General features: G+C 42.1%; 1 protein-coding gene and 1 long non-coding RNA gene across 2 annotated transcripts in view; one reads left to right on the forward strand and one right to left on the reverse strand.

The window, feature by feature from the left end:
- Positions 1 to 2850: 2850 nt before the first annotated feature.
- LOC129043445 (uncharacterized) overlaps positions 2851 to 19211 on the forward strand; it is an 80728-nt gene continuing 64367 nt past the window's right edge. Inside the window, exon 1 of the long non-coding RNA XR_008504470.1 lies at positions 2851 to 2986. This is a non-coding gene — a long non-coding RNA (uncharacterized LOC129043445). The remainder of the gene's footprint in view (positions 2987 to 19211) is intronic.
- Positions 4394 to 17764, reverse strand: KCNV2 (potassium voltage-gated channel modifier subfamily V member 2). Its single transcript, XM_054500153.1, has 2 exons — positions 15490 to 17764; positions 4394 to 5513 (listed from the first exon to the last, which is right to left on the reverse strand). The coding sequence occupies exons 1-2, from the start codon at positions 16843 to 16845 to the stop codon at positions 5232 to 5234; spliced, it is 1638 nt and encodes a 545-aa protein (XP_054356128.1). The 5' UTR covers positions 16846 to 17764; the 3' UTR covers positions 4394 to 5231.

Here is a 19211-nt window from a genome sequence, read left to right on the forward strand (position 1 = left end):
CTCATCTATTTGGTGGCTAGTTGGGGAATATGCACAATATATTTTTCTTAAACAATACAAGATGTATTAAGGTTCCAGCAGGAAATAGATGGCACACTCAAGCAATTTAATTGAAGAGATTTTAATAAAGATTCCATTTACACACACAGGTATGATCTGGATGAAGAGAACCAACAAGGTTCGGTAAGATATTCAAGAGTTAGCAACAGTGGGAGGCCATTACTACTCATAGGCCTGAGGGAACAACAGGAGGGAAAGGTGTTTCTATGACCTGTGAATGCTGTGGTTAAACAAGGCTACTCAACTGAGCCACGGCTGTAGGAACTCAACTACTGCTTAGACTAGACAGTAGATAGAGAGAGGGTGAGGAGTACACACCCAGAACATTCTCTCCAAGACCGCTTGGTCATGCTGCAGGGCAGAAAAGGGTAAATAATGGCTGTGGGAGGACAGAGGGAGAAGGCTTAGCACACCAGAATAGACATAGAAGGTAGAATACAAAATTCACATGTTTTAAAAGCATCACATCAGAGGAAACCAGGGAGGGAAACGAAAGCTGGAGTGTAGGGACCACATTCCCCTCGACTTGGGGAACCAGGACATCAGCCTGGGAGGAGGGAACTGGGAGCTCAACAAAATGCAAACTATTTTCTTGAACCTGGAATCTTTGGAGGCAGGTGATAATTAATGCTTTCCCCTTAAATTTGAGAAAAGTTTCTTGTGAACATGTCCACTAATTTTTTGAAGCTAAGGTGAAACAGGGGAAGTGTTTTTGGCCCAGTCTGGGTTAGAAGATTAAGAAGATAATGTGTATGGCCTTGGGCAGGCACAAGTGAGGGAGCCCCAAAGCCCCTTGGGATGAAGGTTGGGACCCATTTGAATAATGGAGATGGTCTTTTCAGAGCTCTTTTTTGTTGTTGCTTATACTTTGGAAGATTTTCTTTTCTCTTTAACAAAGGAGGCCATCCCAGTCCACCAATCAGATCAACGCTATCTATTTACAATGCCGCACCTGTTGGCCTGGAAACCCATTCCAGCGGCTGGGCCAGAACGGGGGTACTGTCATGTTTTCTTGTTCTTTTCTTGGTTCTACTCCTCCACAAAAAGCCAAACACTCCTCCTGAGATCCCACCATGAGGGCAGAAGAAGAGGCTACGTTGCACTGTACATTAGCATTGTCTAATTTGATAGCCTCCAGCCACACGAGGACATTTGAATCTAAAATAAAATTAATTAAAATTAAGTAAATAAAAAATTTAGTTCCAGAGTTATGTTAGCTGCATTTCATGTGCTCCCTAGCCACACATGGCTGATGGCTACTGCATCAGACAGTGCATAATAAAATTTCCATCATTACAGAAAGTTCTATTGGACAGACTCATCTAGATCCTTGTGCATACCACTGGTTGGGCTAGGGGGCTGGCAACAAGATTCAAAAGCTGTCTTCACCCACAGAATCGTCTCTTCGATGACAGGTGACTCTGTCTGGACTTGTATAGTTTTCCTATCCAGCTAGCAAAATAGTGATGATGATGGTGATAATAGTGACCTAAATTTATTTAGCACTAAATATGTGTCAAATAGTACATTAAGAGATCTATCATATCATTTACCACCACAACCCTGAGAAAGACATCGTTATCATCTCCATTTAAATGAAGCTGAGGGAAATTGTGGTCACACAACTATTCAGTTATGCCATGTGAAATTACCACTATTCAGACATTTTAAAATGCAAATGGAAACTTCATATGGCTTAACCTCTTAGTCAATGGCAGAGCCAGGTTTCAAACCCAGACCCAAAGACCATGTCAAGTTAAAGGAAGCTAAGCCTTTGTAAATGACCACCTTGAAACCTATGTCATAGGAGTGTTGAAGGATTAAGTGACATAATGTTGGTTTTGTGCCTGGTACACAGTGAGGCTTATGAAACATTCTTTTTGTTTTAACTTCCTTCAATCTGTCAGTCTTACTTGCTGGGAAGGCAGTGCTGAGCAGATGTGGCCAGTGAGATTGGGAGGAGTGGGCCACTGTCGTTTCCCAGATTCCCTCCCAGGGATCTGGAAAAGTCCATCTTTGTCATCAAGACCTCTCCTGAGCCTTCCTCCACAGGTCCCTACTCCTTTCTCTCAGGCAGTCTCTTCTGCTGGGAAGGTCTGGACCGTTCTCTCTGGGCTTCAAGCAGGGACGGGATGATGGACATTGGCCCTTCCTAACAGCCCCAGCAGATGCATTTCATCAGTAAATCCCTCCCCTTGGAGACCGCAGAAGGAGCAGGAAGGCTGGAGGTCGACAGGAAGAGGCGGCTGCTGTAGTGAGGGTGTTAGGTGGTTATGTAAGCTGTGCTCCAGACCTGCACGTTGTAACTTTGTTTGCATGATTGTATCTGGCAAAGAAACTAATTAGAAATTTCTCTCTTTTATATTTGGCAAGAGGGGAGAGAAGTCTCCCTTGGCTGACAGGCCTGTTGTTTGGGTGGGTTTTTTAGGACTTGGGGGTAATTTTCATCCATAAGAGGAAACTCAAAAGCAATAGTACAGGATTGCCAGATTTAGCAAATGAAAGTACAGGACACCTTAAATTTGAATTTTAAATAAACAGTTTTTTAGTAGATGTATACACCATGCAATATTTGCAAAATGCTTCTACTAAAAATTATTTATCTTGAAATTTAACTGGTGCTATGGTTGGGATGTGTCTCCTCCAAAATTCAGCTGTTGCCAATGTGATAGTTTTCAGAGGTGGATCCTTTAAGAGGTGATTAAGCCATGAGAGCTCCTCCCTCCTGAAAGTACGTAAGGTCCTTATAAAAAGGGATTCATGTGGTGTTTGGTAAGCTTGCTCTTCTACCACATGAGGATAAAGTAGTCGTCCTCCCCTCAGGAGGATGCAGCAGTAAGAAACCATCTTGGAAACAGAAAGCAGCTCTCATCAGACAACCGAACCTGCACATGCCTTGATTTTGGGATTCCCAAACTCCAGAACTGTGAGCAATAAGTGTCTGTTCTTTGTAAATTACCCAGCCTGTAGTATTCAGTTATAGCAGCACAGAGTAAGACACCCGAGGCATCCTGTATTTTATCTGGCAACCTTAGGACAGTAGGGCTTCTGTTCACCCTTCAGAGGCCAGGTCATTGCTGATGATAAGAACACTTGGGAGTAAGGGGGAGTGGGATCTAAATAGAGTTTGCCAGTTATAGCCTCCTTTCATAATCATAGCTCCTTATGGGAGGGCAGAGCAAAATGATTTAGACCCCTGGCTCTCAACATGTGTTCCCTTGCACAAGCGCCATCAGCATCACCTGGAACTTTTCAGAAATGCAAATCCTTGAGCTCCATCCCAAGCCTACTGATTCATACCCCAGGGACAGGGCCCAGCATGCTCGGCTTTAACAAGCCCTCCAGGTGATGCTGATAACACAAGTTTAGCCCTCCACCAAGAGCCTTGGGGATCAGACAGACCTGGTCTTGAACCCCAGTCCCACTGTTTACTGGCTGTGTGAACGTAGTGGAATTACTTCTCCAAGCTTCCATTTCTTCCTAAATTAAAAAGTAATCCAATACCTTATTGAGGGATATATTAAGTATTAAAGTTATATGCTCCATATGCAGTCCAAATTGCCTCTCATTGTAGGCAACTATTCTTATCTTTTTCTCTCTCTGTTGCTTGAATCGGCAATTTATTCTTATGACACAAGTATAGGTCCAGCCATGCCCTGAGACAAATTTGAGGGTCTGCATGGCAAGTTCCAGTTACAGAGCAATCTTTGTGTGCTCAGTTCAAAGGAGCCTTTAATTCTCAACACTTCCACTTCCAGTAGTCTCAATTTCTTTGAAGGACAAAGAAATTAAGAGGAAAAGGTTACAGGGAGAGAAAGGACCAATTTCCTGTGGGCACTGGTTCTCTAATCCACAAACAGTGAGAGTGGAAGGCCACATTGATTTAATTCCTTTTGCCCACAGCAATTGTTCAGGAGGTAGGCTATTTTTTTTTCTTCCTTTTGTGGAAAAGAGAGAGAAAAAGGAGGCCTGAGTTGGTGAGGACCGTATGGGGGCTCCTTCTAATGGGGGAGGATTAGTACATTTAGGCATGTTTCACAAGTCCAATCTGGGGGCTCCCACATTAAATCTAGACAAGAGTTTCTCCAGTTTGGCACTATTGACATTTTGGGTCAGATAATTCTTTGTTATGGGGGCTGTCCTTTGCCTTGTAGGATGTTTAGCAACATCCTCAGCCCCTACCTCCTAGATGCCAGAATTCTCCCTTATTGCCCCTCACAGTATTGGCAATCAAAACCATCTCTAGGCATCAGCTGGCCTCTGAGGAATGAATTTGCCTTTGAGAACCACTGGTCTAGAGATTTCATTAGATAACATCCACTTAAACAATTTTAATAGCTATCGTTTATTGAGCATTTACACATATCTATTATCCCCAGATTCATTTTACAAGGCAGGTGGTTTTATTTATTTATTTATTTATTTATTTATTTATTTATTTGAGGCAGGGTCTTACTCTGCCATCTAGATTGGAGTGCAGTGATGTGATTATAGCTTACTCTAACCTCAAACTCCTGGGCTCAAGTGATCTCACCTCAGTCTTCCAAGTAGCTGGGACTACAGGTGTGGGCCAGCACACCCAGATAATTTTTAATAAGTTTTTGTAGAGGCAGGGTCTCACTATGTTGCTCAGGCTGGCAGGGTGAGTATTGCCTACATTTTACAGTTGAAGAAACTGAGGCTTAAAGGGTTAGAGTCACTTGCCTAAAACCGTACAGCTGGTAGCTCTGGGATTCTGACTAAGGTTGGTCTAACTCCAAAGCTTGTATAATTCCTGCTGTAACACTCCCTCTCTCTGGAAAGTTAAGAATTTTAAAAAAAATTTAAAGTAAAAAAAATTTTCTCAAGTCAACTCAAGTCCAAAAATATTTATTGAGCTAGATGCCACGAGAAGCTACAAGAAAAATCTAAGCTGTGCTTCTCTCAGGTTTTCAATATCAATGTCATTGAGAAGGTCAGATGTTTCACACAACACAGCGAAAGAGCACTATGAGACATTCTGAGTTTGGGCCAAAATGAGTACTTCTAGAGGCAGAACTCTGTGAACGAAATGGCCTTTGTGTATGTCTGCTTCACATTTCCTTTTGCTGCCAATCATAATGATTTAAAAAAAAGAGAGCAACGAAGCCTTGAAGTTCATGGAATCTACCAGCCACATGTCCTATAAAATATTAATTCTCTTGTCTTGGAGTGGGCTGTGGGTTGCTTCCAACCAAACACTCAGCTATCTTCTTTCTGGCTCTCTGCATGAAGTTCACCTCTCCCCTCTCCCTACGCATGGCGGTATACTCATAAGCCTTCAGCTTGCTGTAGTAATCAGAAAACTTGTTGTAGAGGATGGAAATGGGCATCCCGTTGAGAATGATCCCGAAAGCAATGCAGAGGAAGGCAAAAAACCTGCCCAGGTGGGTCTCTGGGTACATGTCTCCGTAGCCCACGGTGGAGATGCTCACCTGTAGAGGAAGGAAAGCAGGATGGAATTGTTAGCACTAAGATCGGGGAGGAGAAGAAAGGGAGAGGAGCAAGCAGGGAAGCGTCCTCCCCGTGGGTACACATGGGAAGTGTAATGGCTTCCCATGGAGCCTGCTTTAGGAGGTACCAGGAAGACTCCCTGTAGGACCTGTGTCATGAAAAGAACAGAAGCTATGGATGGAGCTGAAAGACTTTGGCTGAAATCTTGACTACGACTCATGCATGTTTGAATGTAAGATATGGGAGGAGGTAATACCTATTTGAAAGGGTTGTTGTAAAGAGCATTTAAAATAGTATGTTAAGTTCCTGGTGTAGAACGTGCTCAGTAAATGATCTTTGCCTCCCTAACTCAGCTGGGACCAGATTCAAGATAGTGGGTCCCTGGGTTTGCCTGTACACTGTATGTATTGAAAAAATCTTGGGCTTAGAACAGACATGGGTTCAAGTCCTGACTCTGAATCTTTCCAGTTGAGTGACCTGGGGCAAAACCTTCAGACTCACTCTCTCTCTTTTTTTCTTTCTTTTTCTTTTTTTATTTAAAAGAGGAGACAACCATCTAACTCTCAGGATTCTTGTGAAGGCTAAATAAGAAAATGAATATAAAGCACTGAACACAGTACCAGGCATACAAAAGGCATGAAACTCTTCCATTGTCTTCCTCTCATCTTTAAAATGAAGGCAATTATAACACTTTTCAAAGTTGTTATGTAGTTCAAATGAGAGACTTTATATGAAGATGCTTTAATTGCAGATGTCTGGAGAAACACTCTCATTATTTTGTAAACGGACTTTTGTAAGATATCACTCACCAAAACTATGTTCACCCCTGCATGAAATACTTCCCGTTACTCTTGTCATACTGATTTAAATCCCACTAATTGGAGATTTATTTAGGTTAACAAGCTTCTGGGTTTTTTGTTTGTTTTGTTTTAATTATTATTATTATACTTTAAGTTTTATGGTACATGTGCACCATGTGCAGGTTAGTTACATATGTATACATGTGCCATGCTGGTGTGCTGCACCCATTAACTCGTCATTTAGCATTAGGTATATATATCTCCTAATGCTATCCCTCCCCCCTCCCCCCACCCCACAGCAGTCCCCAGAGTGTGATGTTCCCTTTCCTGTGTCAACAAGCTTCTGTTTTAAAATGCAGATACCCATGGGACTAGTTATCAGTTATCAGAGAAAACCCTGTGAAAATTCCTTGGGGACTGTTTTTTATGCCTCATGTACTCCCTCTGATCCCCAGAGTATTGGCTAAATTACTAGAAGCCTTTTAAGCAGAGCTGTTGCTCACAGTTGTAAAAATTTTTGCGTTGCACAACTCCAGGAGGCACTCTTTGCTTTGTGTATTTGAGTAGTTGTTGCCATAATTTTCCAGCAGACGGCAGTAAAGCATATGGTCATCTTGTTGATCCATGCTGAGGTGGCCGTTAGCTTAGCAGTGTAAATATTTTTGTTTTGATGATGTAAGGGTTAGTTTGAACCTGGAATAGTGCAGTTGATTGATTAGAATGAAATGGAGATGTGAGCCAGCTGGACAAAACTGAGGGCACTGATAACCACAGCTCCATCCAGCCCACGAAAAAAGGAAGGGTACACCTCCTTTCTGGGGCTGATGATGCATCTCCTCTCACTCGCTGCCCTGTCTCTGGTGAGAGGTCATGCAGCCTTTTTCTGCAGGGTCAGAATACAAGCAAGCATCCAAGAGAGGCAATGTGGTGTAGATAAGCTGAAGGAAACAGGGACTACAGTAGACTTAGGGTCTGAATCCACTTCTGAATCCCAGCTGAATAAGTTGGGCAGATCACCTAAATTCTCTCGGCCTCAGTTTCTACTTTTGAAATGTGTGGTATCTACCTCATAGAGTTGCTACAGGAATTGAAGGAGTGTCTGGCACAGGGTGTGTAAGCAATATCAGTATATATATATCATGTAGGCAATCCCAGGGTCCCCCATCCTGAAGCTGGCCCCCACTGAGGAGAGACAAAGACCAACATTTATTGAGTGCATTCTACACCAGCAACTCTATATATGTTACGCTTATCAGACCCTCAGGCTGTGGAAACAAGCTCCTCCCTGACTCTGCCCTCTGGCTCCAGTAGAGAATCTCCTTTTCCCAACTTCTGGACCAAGGGGTGATGTGAGGCAGTGATAAAGTGAGCTTGTGGGTTAATCTCAAAGTCTTCTTGGTTGCGTGAGTGGGTGTGTGTGTTTTTTTTTTTTTTTAAGTTCTAGGGTACATGTGCACAACGTGCAGGTTAGTTACATATGTATACATGTGCCATGTTGGTGTGCTGCACCCAGTAACTTGTCATTTAACGTTAGGTATATCTCCAAACGCTATCCCTCCCCCCTCCCCCCACCCCACAACAGGCCCCGGTGTGTGATGTTCCCCTTCCTGTGTCCGGGTGTGTGTTTCTTGTCATTGACCACACCAAAAGTCAAAGAACCCCAGGCTGATCTCTCTCCAGTTGTGTGAGCTGAACAATAGCTTTCATTTGTCACTAACACCATTACTCACACCTCTGGATGAAAGTTTAGTCAACTTTCCCTGGAGGAGGCCTAAAGGGAGTTAGGATTTAGGAGTGAGTGGCAGGAAGGGGTAGTTTAGAACACTGGTCCCCAACCTTTTTGGCACCAGGGGCCGGTTTTGTGGAAGACAATTTTTCCCATGGACGGGGTTGGGGGAGGGGATGGTTTCGGGATGAAACTGCTCCATCTCAGGTTGTCAGGTATTAGTTAGATTCTCATAAGGAGCAAGCAACCTAGATCCCTCGCACGCGCAGTTAACAATGGGGTTCCCACTCCTGCGAGAATCTAACGCTGTGGTTGATCTGACAGGAGGCAGAACTTAGGCGGTAATGATTGATGGCCCTCCACTCATCTCCTGCTGTGTGGCCAGGTTCCTAACAGGCCACAGACAAGTACCAGTCCACAGCCCCGGGATTGGGGACCCTGGTTTAGAACATGAGGCATCCACGGAAGTCCAATGCAGAGGCCTTGGAGGAAACAAGTCACTTAAGGGTTCAGGATGGCGGGGATGGGAGAGGGCAGGAAGACATTGAAGAAGAAAATAATTAAGATAAACTGCTTATTTTAAACTTTTGATCATTCTGCATACTGGCTTTGCTTCACCCTTAAGCCAAACTTCTTTTTTTTTTTTTTGGCTGAACTTTGAAAAGTCAAAAGCAAAGAGAATTGGCTTAAAGAAGAATAAATATCTGATGTGCATAATATGATCCAAATATTTTTGTATATCTTCAATCTATTTTTAGAGAACAGATCTCTTCTGCTAGAAGGCTATGTGTGACTGGTCCCCAATAATTTATTCAAAATTTACAGTTAATTTATGTGTTGTCTATTTTGTGAATAATTTGACTCAACAAGTAATCTGTTTCTTGCTCCTTGGCTCCAGGAGGAACTCAGGATTCCTTGGCTTTGGGGAACTTTTTTTCCACATTGCATAGGCCAAGCCATTTCTCCCTAGATGGGAATTAAAAGCTGAAGGCCCCAGACTGACCCAAGTGACCTCACAGAATGAGTTGTCACATTAGCAGGAGTTGGGTTTGGAAATGTGACCAAAATTTCCACAATCCATCTTAATATACTGAAGAAAACTGGCTAGCTCAGCAACTCTGCAAACTGGAAACTTAACCATTCTGCTGTAAACGTACGTACTTTCCTTAGCCTTGGGTCCCAAAGCCAGAATGTGACCTTCCCCTGGCAGTTTACTCACTAAACAACAAATCCTGGCCTGCCATATATTATGAGGATAAGCATCAAATTTTTCTCCAAAACTTCAGAATACTTGGATTTCTCATTTAACAAGACAACTTTGTTTCCCTCATAATGAACAAGGAATAGAAAAAATCTTGGCACCCAGTAGTCCATGCATTCAGGAATTTATGATCCTAGGGAATAAAACTTATTTTTCAAAATAACACTTTCTGTTTTCCAAAGGAATCAGAGGTGGTGAAGATGGACCTTTTTTGGATAAAATTATTATAAGCCTCAATACATGTTGTCCTTCAAAGGATTTAGCTTCAAAGGCTGTACTTACTCATGCTATTATTGCAACAAGTATATTTGGAATTCCTGTTTTGAATTATAGTCTGCACAGTAGATTCAGTGGCAGCAAGCGGTCATATCCACCTTGATGGCGTACTCTAAGTGTCAATCTTAAACCAAAGTGTCTTAACTATTTTAAATATTGAATCTAGCCTTAAAAAGATAAAGATTTAGCAACATAGAAACAAGTGGATGTGTCACAAACTCTGAAGGTAATTCCTCAGTGGAATTCAAAGAATGTCTTGATTAGTGGAAGCACTGTTAGAATGAGGTCATGGGTGACTACCTTCAGGAGAACAACAACCCTCATCTGTATATTACAGTTCTGACATGTTTGTAAGTGGTACAATAAGCGGTAGGTGTGCACAGCTAAAGCAAAACCACAAATGTAACTTTGAGATCTATTAATCTATCCACAGAAAGGTGCGCAATAATGATGCTCTCCACATCCTCAGCTTCCTTGCATTTCTCCCTGCCCTCAACAATGCTGTCGTGTTCCACTCACATCGTATTGGCTAACATGAGGAACATACTTTAAAGACATAAAAGGAGACCACTCCAAAATTGGGAATCCATAAGATCAAAAGTAGTAACAATGCCTAAGAGCCTTTACCCCGTCTATAGCTCTTGTGCTATTTCTGAAGGAGCTAGAACTCTACTACTTTCTGTGCCAGATATTTATATGTTGTCTCTTAGTCCCAAGCCTGACACCCTTCTGTATTTTATTCTATAATTCCAGAACTGGGAGTCTGCAAACTACATTTCCCAGATTCTCTTGCCCACTGTCTTCTAGTTATGTTCTGCCTATAAGAGACTGGAAGATGGTATGAGGACATAAGGGTCTCTTATCCTGCCTCTGGTTTCTGCTGTCACTCCTCCAATTGCAGCCAATAGTTACGTTTCAGTCATTTTTTGGCATTCCTGGCATCAGCCTCATGGTGCCAATTTAGGAGTCCCTGCAACAGCTACACAGAGGCCCCTCCTCTGGACTCTCAGCTTCTGGTAGCAACACCTTTTCCCATTTATTCTCCCAATTCTAGGGCCAATAGCTACTCCCTGCAATTACCAATCTCTGGATTATCTCAGTTTTCTCTTTCTGCTTTTCCAGTCTTCTTTTTTTTTTTTCTTCTAGTCTTCTAACAACTATCTATTTCCTTGTATTAAATTCCCTGTTTGAAATATTCACCTTGGTATCTATTTTCCTGACTGCAACCTAATTTATTTTTCAAATGGGTTTCCTCAAAGCAATCAATGAACAAAAATAAAATAATTTCAGTGATCTTGTAAGTGCCACCTATTGGCAAGGTAATGAAAACATACCTTAGAGAAACAAAGATGGGAGCAAGGTCTCTGGGACAAAATGATCTGGTGCCTCAACTAGAGATAAATTTTCTTTTTGAAAAGTTAGTTTTTGAAGGAATGAGTTCATGCCATAGTCTCCTGTTTGGTTTCTACAGCTTTAACTTGCCCTGGAAAACTCAGAAGGAAATGGTTCATTGAAAGTCTACTTACTCTTTTCTACTTAAAAACATATCCATGCCCCCCACCCCCCGACCCCCAGCAAAAAAAAAATAAGGAAAAAAAATGTAATATGTTGAGGCTAAAAAAAAAAAGTAAAAGAAAAAAAACTATACCCACACAGGAGGCCAATGATTACAGCTTCATCATAGAGCCCATTGTTCTTGTTTAGCTGTGCTGTGCATTTCCTACCCCCAGGCAATCCAGAGAGCCCCAAGATGGCTGGAGCTGCTTTAGGCGTGGGCCTGTTTATCTGGACTCTCAGAAGTTTTCCCATGAGGGAACAGCTGACCTTCTCGTATGTTTTATAGGTTCTTTCTTTTCCTCTGTAGAAAAAGACTCATTTCTGTTTTATTTTCTTCCCAAATGAATGTAGAAGCAAAGGTTATTGCTTCCATGTGATAAAGACTATCAACTAGTCAGTTATGGTAGCTTCTATTTATTGCAGACTTACTATAGACTAGCAGTTTACATATGTTTCCTATTACATTAGTGCTCACAAATAACCTCCATTTGACAGATGAAAAAGACAGGTCTATGTTACATCCTAATACATGAGCATTTGTAGACATAAATGTCCAGGAGGGATTTGTTTTGCAGCTGCAGGAGAATTCACAATAATGAAAATTACTGTATTTTTCTTAAATCCCTGAGTTGAATTACAGAGAAAGTTTGCAGGATCCTTGGCATAGAGAGAAGAAAGATTATTAAAAGCAAGTCAGATTTGGTGTTGTCTGAAAGCATTAAAAATACATAAAAGAATGGATAAGAGAAACTCTCTGTAATGTGGGATGAATATTTCACAAAGGATACAGCCCCACAATGGTGAAATAAAATGCCAATTATATTTTTCTTTATCTCATCTTTAAAGTTTCAATTTGTGAGTGTATACTTTCTGATATGTATAATATATTTGAGCAGTAATATATTACTGCAGGAGAAAGATTGCATTATTGGAACTAATTCTTTACATCTTTCTGTATCCAAGCTGTTTGCCATATAACTTTGCAGTGCCCTCCTATGGTGGGTGGGCTAACCTGCCCTGCCCTTTGACGTGCAGCTTGGCCATGTGACTTACTCTGGCCAATGGGCTGAGCAAATGCCATGAACAGACACTTATGAAGTGTTTGCATGATGGGGCTTGCATTCTCTCTCTTATTCTTTTCCACAGCCATGGACATGTGGCTGCTGGAGTCTGCTAGAGGAATGCAGACATGTGGCCTAGTGTCTCCCTTCATGCCAGCTGACCATCAGGCATGTGAATGAGTAACGACAGCCTCATGAAAGAGAAGAAACTTCTAGTTGAAACCAGAGTATACGCTGACTTTTAAATTCATGAGCTAAATAAACGCTTGATGTTTTAAGCCATTGAGTTTCAGGGTGGTTGGTGATGCATCGTTATTATGGCAATAAATAACCTCTAATTTATTTATAAATAAATACACATTTATCATGGGTATGTGCCCCAAATTTTTAAAAATAAGATGCATGATCAATAAAATGCTTAGAAACCACTAGATCAGTTACTTTTAGGAATCCTCTTCTCAGATTGTCATATCTGTTTAGTCAGGTGCATTTAGATGAGTCTCTTTTCATCTTTCAAAATGTATCTCAATGTCATCTTCTCCAAAAGGGCTTCTCTGACTATCCTACTAAAGACAGACTCTACCGCCTAAATCACTCTCAATCTTGTTATCCCACACAAGCTATGCCAATACCTGAAATTATTTATTATGTGTCTTTCTCCATTAGAATGTAAGCTCCACAAGAGAAAAAAACTTCATTGTTTTTTCTTCTCCTACCCTGTATCCCTAGTGTTTAGAATACTACTGGGCACATTGGAGGTACTCAAAAACTTACTGTTCAATGAATGAATAAGGTGAATTTTTGTGTGTTACATGACAAATTCGTCCTAATATTTTGTTTCTTTTCACTTTGCATCTACATACTGGAAACAAGACATGTTGTCCACATCAATTCAAAATGTTCTTTTCTCTTTGCTCTATTGAGAATATGAACCTTTAGTCTGTATTATGCAGTGTAGTTAGAGGTACAGAGAAGAACTGGATTAACAACATAGCAGTCCTGGGGAACAGAGAGGTCTTAGAATATTCAAGGGCAATTGCTCCCATTGTTTTCATAGATTAGTTTAGAAATAAATACAAATGATCAGTCTTTTATCTAATTTATAACGAATTTTACTGGTATAAATAATTTTCAGAATAAAATGGACAAAGACCATTGATAAAGGGTAAGGTTTGTAAATGGGATGGTTGGAATGTGCAAAATTTGGCCTGTGAAAATAGTGCCTGACAGAGATAATGGCTTCAAAAGGAAATTCATACAGATAAGAGCAATAATTGGTAATATTTATTATTGATAAAAACTGGTGATTCAATTTTTGTAAAATTTATGAAAAACATTGATTTTGAGTTAAATAATGCCAGTTAACATAAAAAGAGATAATTTGAAAGGTTTAGAATTCATTGTACATTGAACAGATCAGAAATTTAAGTGAGATCAATGGGTATTCAGTTCAAAAAAATTTACTGGTAAAAATACAACATGAGTAATATTCTTTATGTATTTTATTTTAATTAAAATTTTTTCTCTAGCCATAGCCCTTTGAAAGTAACATAACTTTTATCAAAGTATTTGTTAATATACAAAAGGTTGAAAAAACTTTTGTGGGTTAAAACTGCAGTATCAGAGAGTGTACTAGATCCAGTGCCTACATGCACTAGCCTTTAAAGATGTTTAGATGAATAGAAATTTGACTCTCAAGTGTTGTATCATATCATCAGCGTGTGGATTTACTCTTCTGCTTTCCTGCTTTAGTCACCTCCAAAGTAAATGTCATTTGCTGGGGACAAATCATCAACCACGAGCCTCATCTGTACACATGGTTTATCTACTATAGGGATGACCTTCCTTCATTTGGAATATGATCAGAGAAGCAGAATTTGGCTAGCTCATTCAGAAAAGCATCGTGTCATCCTGCCACTGAAGAAAGCTCACATATCCTCTATACATACGAGCTCCCTGCTTTCAAGGGAAGGCAGACTCACTGAACTGCGGACTTTTACATGTCCAACCTCCCCTTTTAGAGGTGAGAAAGCAGAACTGGAAGTGAGGGATTAAGGTTTCACAGTTAATTATTCAGGGTCATGGTTAATTATTGACAGGTCTGGGACTAGAATCAGGTTTTCTAAATCTCATATCATGCTACATTGCACTGTCAGTGGCCTTGGGTTGGTTTGTCTCAGAAGTGCATACCAGACTATGGTTTATGACATACACAATGTTAATGTTGAAAATATCTACTTTCTGACATGGGAAAACTAGTTATATTTGCTTAATGTCTTTAAAGGTATTACAATCTACTTTTCAAAAGAAAACTAAAGAAACCATACATTCAATTCTTTCCTTCATATATGCCAACTTATTCATCGATCTGAGAAGACCTGATTAACATTTATTTCCAGGGATTCAGCTACCACAACTCAAAATACAGATATTTGAGTAAACAGCACAAGTTATAGAAAGGCAAAGGCCAAAGAAAACAATGACAAAAAATAGCTATTACACTAACTGTACAAATTCAGCAATGCATGCAAAAGAACTAAAACTTGAAAGAGACAGTGCTTGGGTGTGGGAAAGGCATGGATTTTGGAGTTGGAGAGGCCTGAGTTTCAGTTCTGGCTTTGCCACCTCTAGCTGTGTGTCCACACTCAAACTCTCTGTACTTCAATTTCACTATCTGTAAAATGGGGCAATAATACAGGGTCCTGAAAGAACTTTAGTGAAGTCAGAGCAAGTTTCAATTTGAGATGCTTCTTTCCACACTCAGATTTAACTGGAACCAGAGGTGGTGGGATTTCAGTTAGAGTCGACGTGGTTCAGCCAAGTCTCACCTCCTTCTCCGCATAAATCTACAGTTTCTTTCAAAAACTGAAGCCATTTCTGCTTGTCCCCTTAAAAAAAATGGTGGTCATGACCATCTCAAAGGCTGTGATGCCAAAATGAGATGAGCTTTGTCAGGACACTGGATGCTCAATAACTGCTAAATAACAGTAATGATGATGAATCTTCTTTAAAATCTATTTTTCAAAGCTTTGAAGACTAAATCTAGATTTGGAGATTTCTACGACTAAGTCAAATTCAGTGACTTACTGATCTGCTGAGATTCTCTTTCCAACACTTTGACATCCACCGCCGTTTTGTTAGCTGTATGCAGCGATTGGGGGTGGGGAGGAAGAAGAGGATCAGAAGCCAAAGCCTGGTGGCTGATAACCAGGGAAGGGAGGAGCAGCTCACTGGGCTGGGGAAGAGGATGGGAAAGCCCAGGGCCAAAGGACTCACCGCGGCCCACCACCAGGAGTGGGGGATGGTGGTGAAGTTGGTGCTGGGCACATCGTGCTCCACAGAGTAGACAGCCGCAGAGAAAGTGAAGATGCCCATGGCGATGAAGAGCAGCAGGCAGCCCACCTGCTGGTAGCACTGGCGCAGTGTGAAGCCGAAGGCGCGCAGTCCAGTGGAGTGGCGCGCCAGCTTGAGGATGCGGAAGATGCGCATGAGGCGCATAACGCGCAACACCTGACCCACCTTACCCACGCTGCCCACCGTCTGGCCGCGTTGGTGATCCTCGCCCGTGAAGCACTCAAGCAGCAGCTGAAGGTAGAGCGGCAGGATGGCCACCAGGTCAACCAGGTTGAGGGCGCTGCGCGCGAAGCGCCTCAGGTCGGGCGTGGAGGCTAGGCGCAGCAGGTACTCGAGTGTGAAGAAGCCGATGCACAGCATCTCCACGTGCTCCAGGATGGGCCGCAGGTCTGGGCTGCCCTCGTCCTGCTCCGAGTGCTGCTGCATCTCCTCCACGGTGTTGAGCGCCAGCGCCACCACGGAGACGAGCACGAAGATACTGGAGGCCACCCCGATAGCCTTGGCGGCCACCGAGGAAAATGGCTTCTCCATGAGGTTCCAGAGGCGGCGCCGCTGCGGGCCGTAGAACCGCATGTCGCGGAAGAGTTCCTCCGCCTCCTCGACCTGCGCCTGGGCGCGCAACTCGTGCTGGATCTTGAGCTGTTCGCTCAGCTCGTCGCGCCGCTCCTCGAAGCAGATGCGGCAGCAGCGTGGCGTGTACTTGAGCCGCACACCCCAGTAGCCCAGCTCCTCCAGGAAGCAGCGTGGACACAGCTCATCGAGCACCAGCAGCACCCCGGACAAGTAGAAATTGTAGACCAGCTGGAAGACGGCCGGGTCGCGGTCGAAGAAGTATTCGTCTGTCTGCTCCTCGTAGTCGTCGCAGAGGCTTAGCTGGCGGCTGCGGCTGGTGGAGGTGGCCAAGCGACCTAGGCGCGTCTTGGGGAAGCTGGCCAGCTCGCAATAATCCAGCTGGTAGCTGTGGCCACCCACGTTCACATTCAGCGTGGACAACAGGGCCGGAGGGTCGCTGGGGCCTTCAGGCTTGGCGGTGGTGACCTCCTCTGCCTGCTGGTCCTCCTCTGCCAGGTCGTCCTTCCACTGGTCCTCCTCCTCCCCATCTTCGTCTTCCTCGATGTAGTAGTTATAGTTGCCCTCTGTCCAGCCTTGGATGCTGGCCTGGGAGCCGGAACGGGCCCCCAGGGAGCAAATGCTCCTGCGGTGTTGGCTGCCCTCATTCTCCGTCGTGTTCCAGGGCTTGTAGCTCCAGGACCGTCTCCTCTCGCTCTGTTTCAGCATGGCTGCGGAAAGTGGACTCCTTGCTTTTTCCTCCTGGCTGTTGTAGGGTCCCTAACCTGTTCACTGCCTCTCAGAGGATGGATCACGTGGCCTGCACTGTCTTAGAGAGGCCAGCCTGGACCAGCACACCTAGGGGCTCAGACATTGCCACTGGAGCTGCCCCTCCTCAGGTCCTGGGCAGGCCAGCCCAGCCTGCAGGGTCTGAACGCAGTCAGCTGTTGACTGCTCTAATCTTGCTGATTTGGAAGAAGCAAGTGTTAGGAGAGATTTAGAACCTCTTAGCCCATTTCCTCCCCCACTCCCTTGACCCTGTGACATAGAGGATGATTATGTGGTCTTAAATCTCTAGAGAATCAGAAGAAGGCAGAGATTATTGCTAATAAAAATGTCGGTCAACCTTGCTCTTAGGAAGTGCTCAATGTATGTGTGCTGAGATGAAATCAACTGAATTAGCTGTAGAATACGGATGCCTGTGTCTTCAGCTTCATGGTTGAGATGGTAGCCTCTGCCCTAGGTAAACTCACCATTAGCAGGGATGACGCATAGCAACGGAACAAAGCTGACTTCATGACAAGTCAGTTTCCCTCTCAGCATAACTTTTTGTTTAGAGCATATGAGATCTAAAGCCATCTCCTTCTTGTCCATTCACATGAGCACATTTTTTTTTTTTTCAAATGGATTCTCCCTGGGGCACTGCTCAGGTCCAGTCAGATCTTTGAGTCAGCTTCAGCTTCTCTCTGTCTCCTTTTTGTCTCCTCCCTTTCTCTTAAAGGATAGGGACATGTTGCAAGGTAGAATTCCAGGAATGGTAGGAAGATGTTTTTAGGGCCTCACAACCCTGCTCAGCAGTATTAGGCCGTATTTAAAGGGAGCCTGACTTCCACCCAAAAAAAAAGGGTCTTCTTCATCCTTCAAAATATCACTTTAAAAAAAAAAAAAAAAAAACCTTTTCATGATTAAGGCACTGTGCAAATGCTGGATATGCAAAAACGATGGAGACACAGTTGTAGCAGTCAAAGAACTCCTGGTTTTGTTGGGGATATAAACATGCAAGGATAACAAAAGATGCAGTAAATACTGGGGAGGAGAGAAGCAGGAGGGATTTGCTTTGAGCAGGGAATTGGTTTTTTGATTTAATTTATTTTGCATAGCTAATACACATTCATGATAAAAAATTTTAAAGGTACAAAGCCATATTACAGTAGAAAGTTTATGTCTTTCCCAACCATAATTTCAAGCCATCAGGTGTACCTCAAGGAAACAACCACTATTACTGCCTTTTGGCTATCCTTCCAGAAATATTCTAAACATATATAAGCAAAAATACACCTACCTTTATCCATCATCTCAATACCTCTTCATTATTAATAGAAATCATAGAATGCTATACACTTTGCCTTTTCCAGTTGGCCATATGAAAGATGTTTTCATATCTGAACACAAATATCTAACTTATTTTAAAAATAGCCACTGAGCACTTTCCTAATGACATTCAGGATGTTTCTACCTTTGCTTTTATAGACAATTATGCAACAAATACCTTATATGTACATCACTTTACACATGTTCAAGATATATAAAGGATAAATTCTTAGAGATTACTAGGTCAAAGATTGCACGTTTGTAATTTTGATTAGTAGTGCTAAATTTCTCTCCATAAAAGTTTTACCAATTTACAATTCACCATCAATGGTTGAAAATGTCTTCTTATACTTTTTTAACTCTACCAATTTTGCAAGTGAAAATGATATGTGGGTTAATTTGTATTTCTTATAAATGTGATTGAACACTGTTTCATGTGATTAAAAGCTATTTCTTTTTCTGGGAACTGTCTGTTCATCTACTTTGCCTATATTTTCCATTGAATTGTTTACATTTTTCTTATTGATTTGTAGGAGAGCTTAATATATTATGAAAAAAGACCCTTTACTTGTGATATGGATTGCAAATTTTTTCTCAGTTTTTCCTTTAATATTTTTTCCATGTAAAAATATTTATTTTATGATTTCTGGGTGTTGTGTAGTATTAGAAAAGGCTTCACCTCTCTGTAATTAAAACTTTTCTTTTTATAGTTTTATTTTTAATATCAGACATTAATTTTGATGTAAAGAGTGAACTAGGGGCCTAACTTTATTTTCCAAGCTTTTATCCAGATGTTTCAACACATTAATTGCATAATCCATCATTTCCTCACTGATTTGTGGTACTATCTTTGTCACTTAGTTGAGTTTTAACTATGCTTCAAAGTTGTTGAGACAGGTAACATTACGAGGTCTGCATCTGCTAGCATGGCATTCACCGATGTTGTTTAGCTTGCAATAGGCCTCAGACCTACAAGCTTATGGTAAAGCTTCTTACCAGGCTTA

Source organism: Pongo pygmaeus, chromosome 13 (genome assembly GCF_028885625.2).
Source record: "Pongo pygmaeus isolate AG05252 chromosome 13, NHGRI_mPonPyg2-v2.0_pri, whole genome shotgun sequence".
In the NCBI taxonomy this organism is placed as follows: Eukaryota; Metazoa; Chordata; class Mammalia; order Primates; family Hominidae; genus Pongo; species Pongo pygmaeus.

Coding starts and splice junctions, on each gene's coding strand:
- KCNV2 (XM_054500153.1), bottom strand. CDS start 16,845: ATGCTGAAACAGAGCGAGAGGAGACGGTCCTGGAGCTACAAGCCCTGG. Junction 5,514..15,489: donor ACTCCTGGTGGTGGGCCGCG/GTGAGTCCTTTG, acceptor CTTCCTCTACAG/GTGAGCATCTCCACCGTGGG.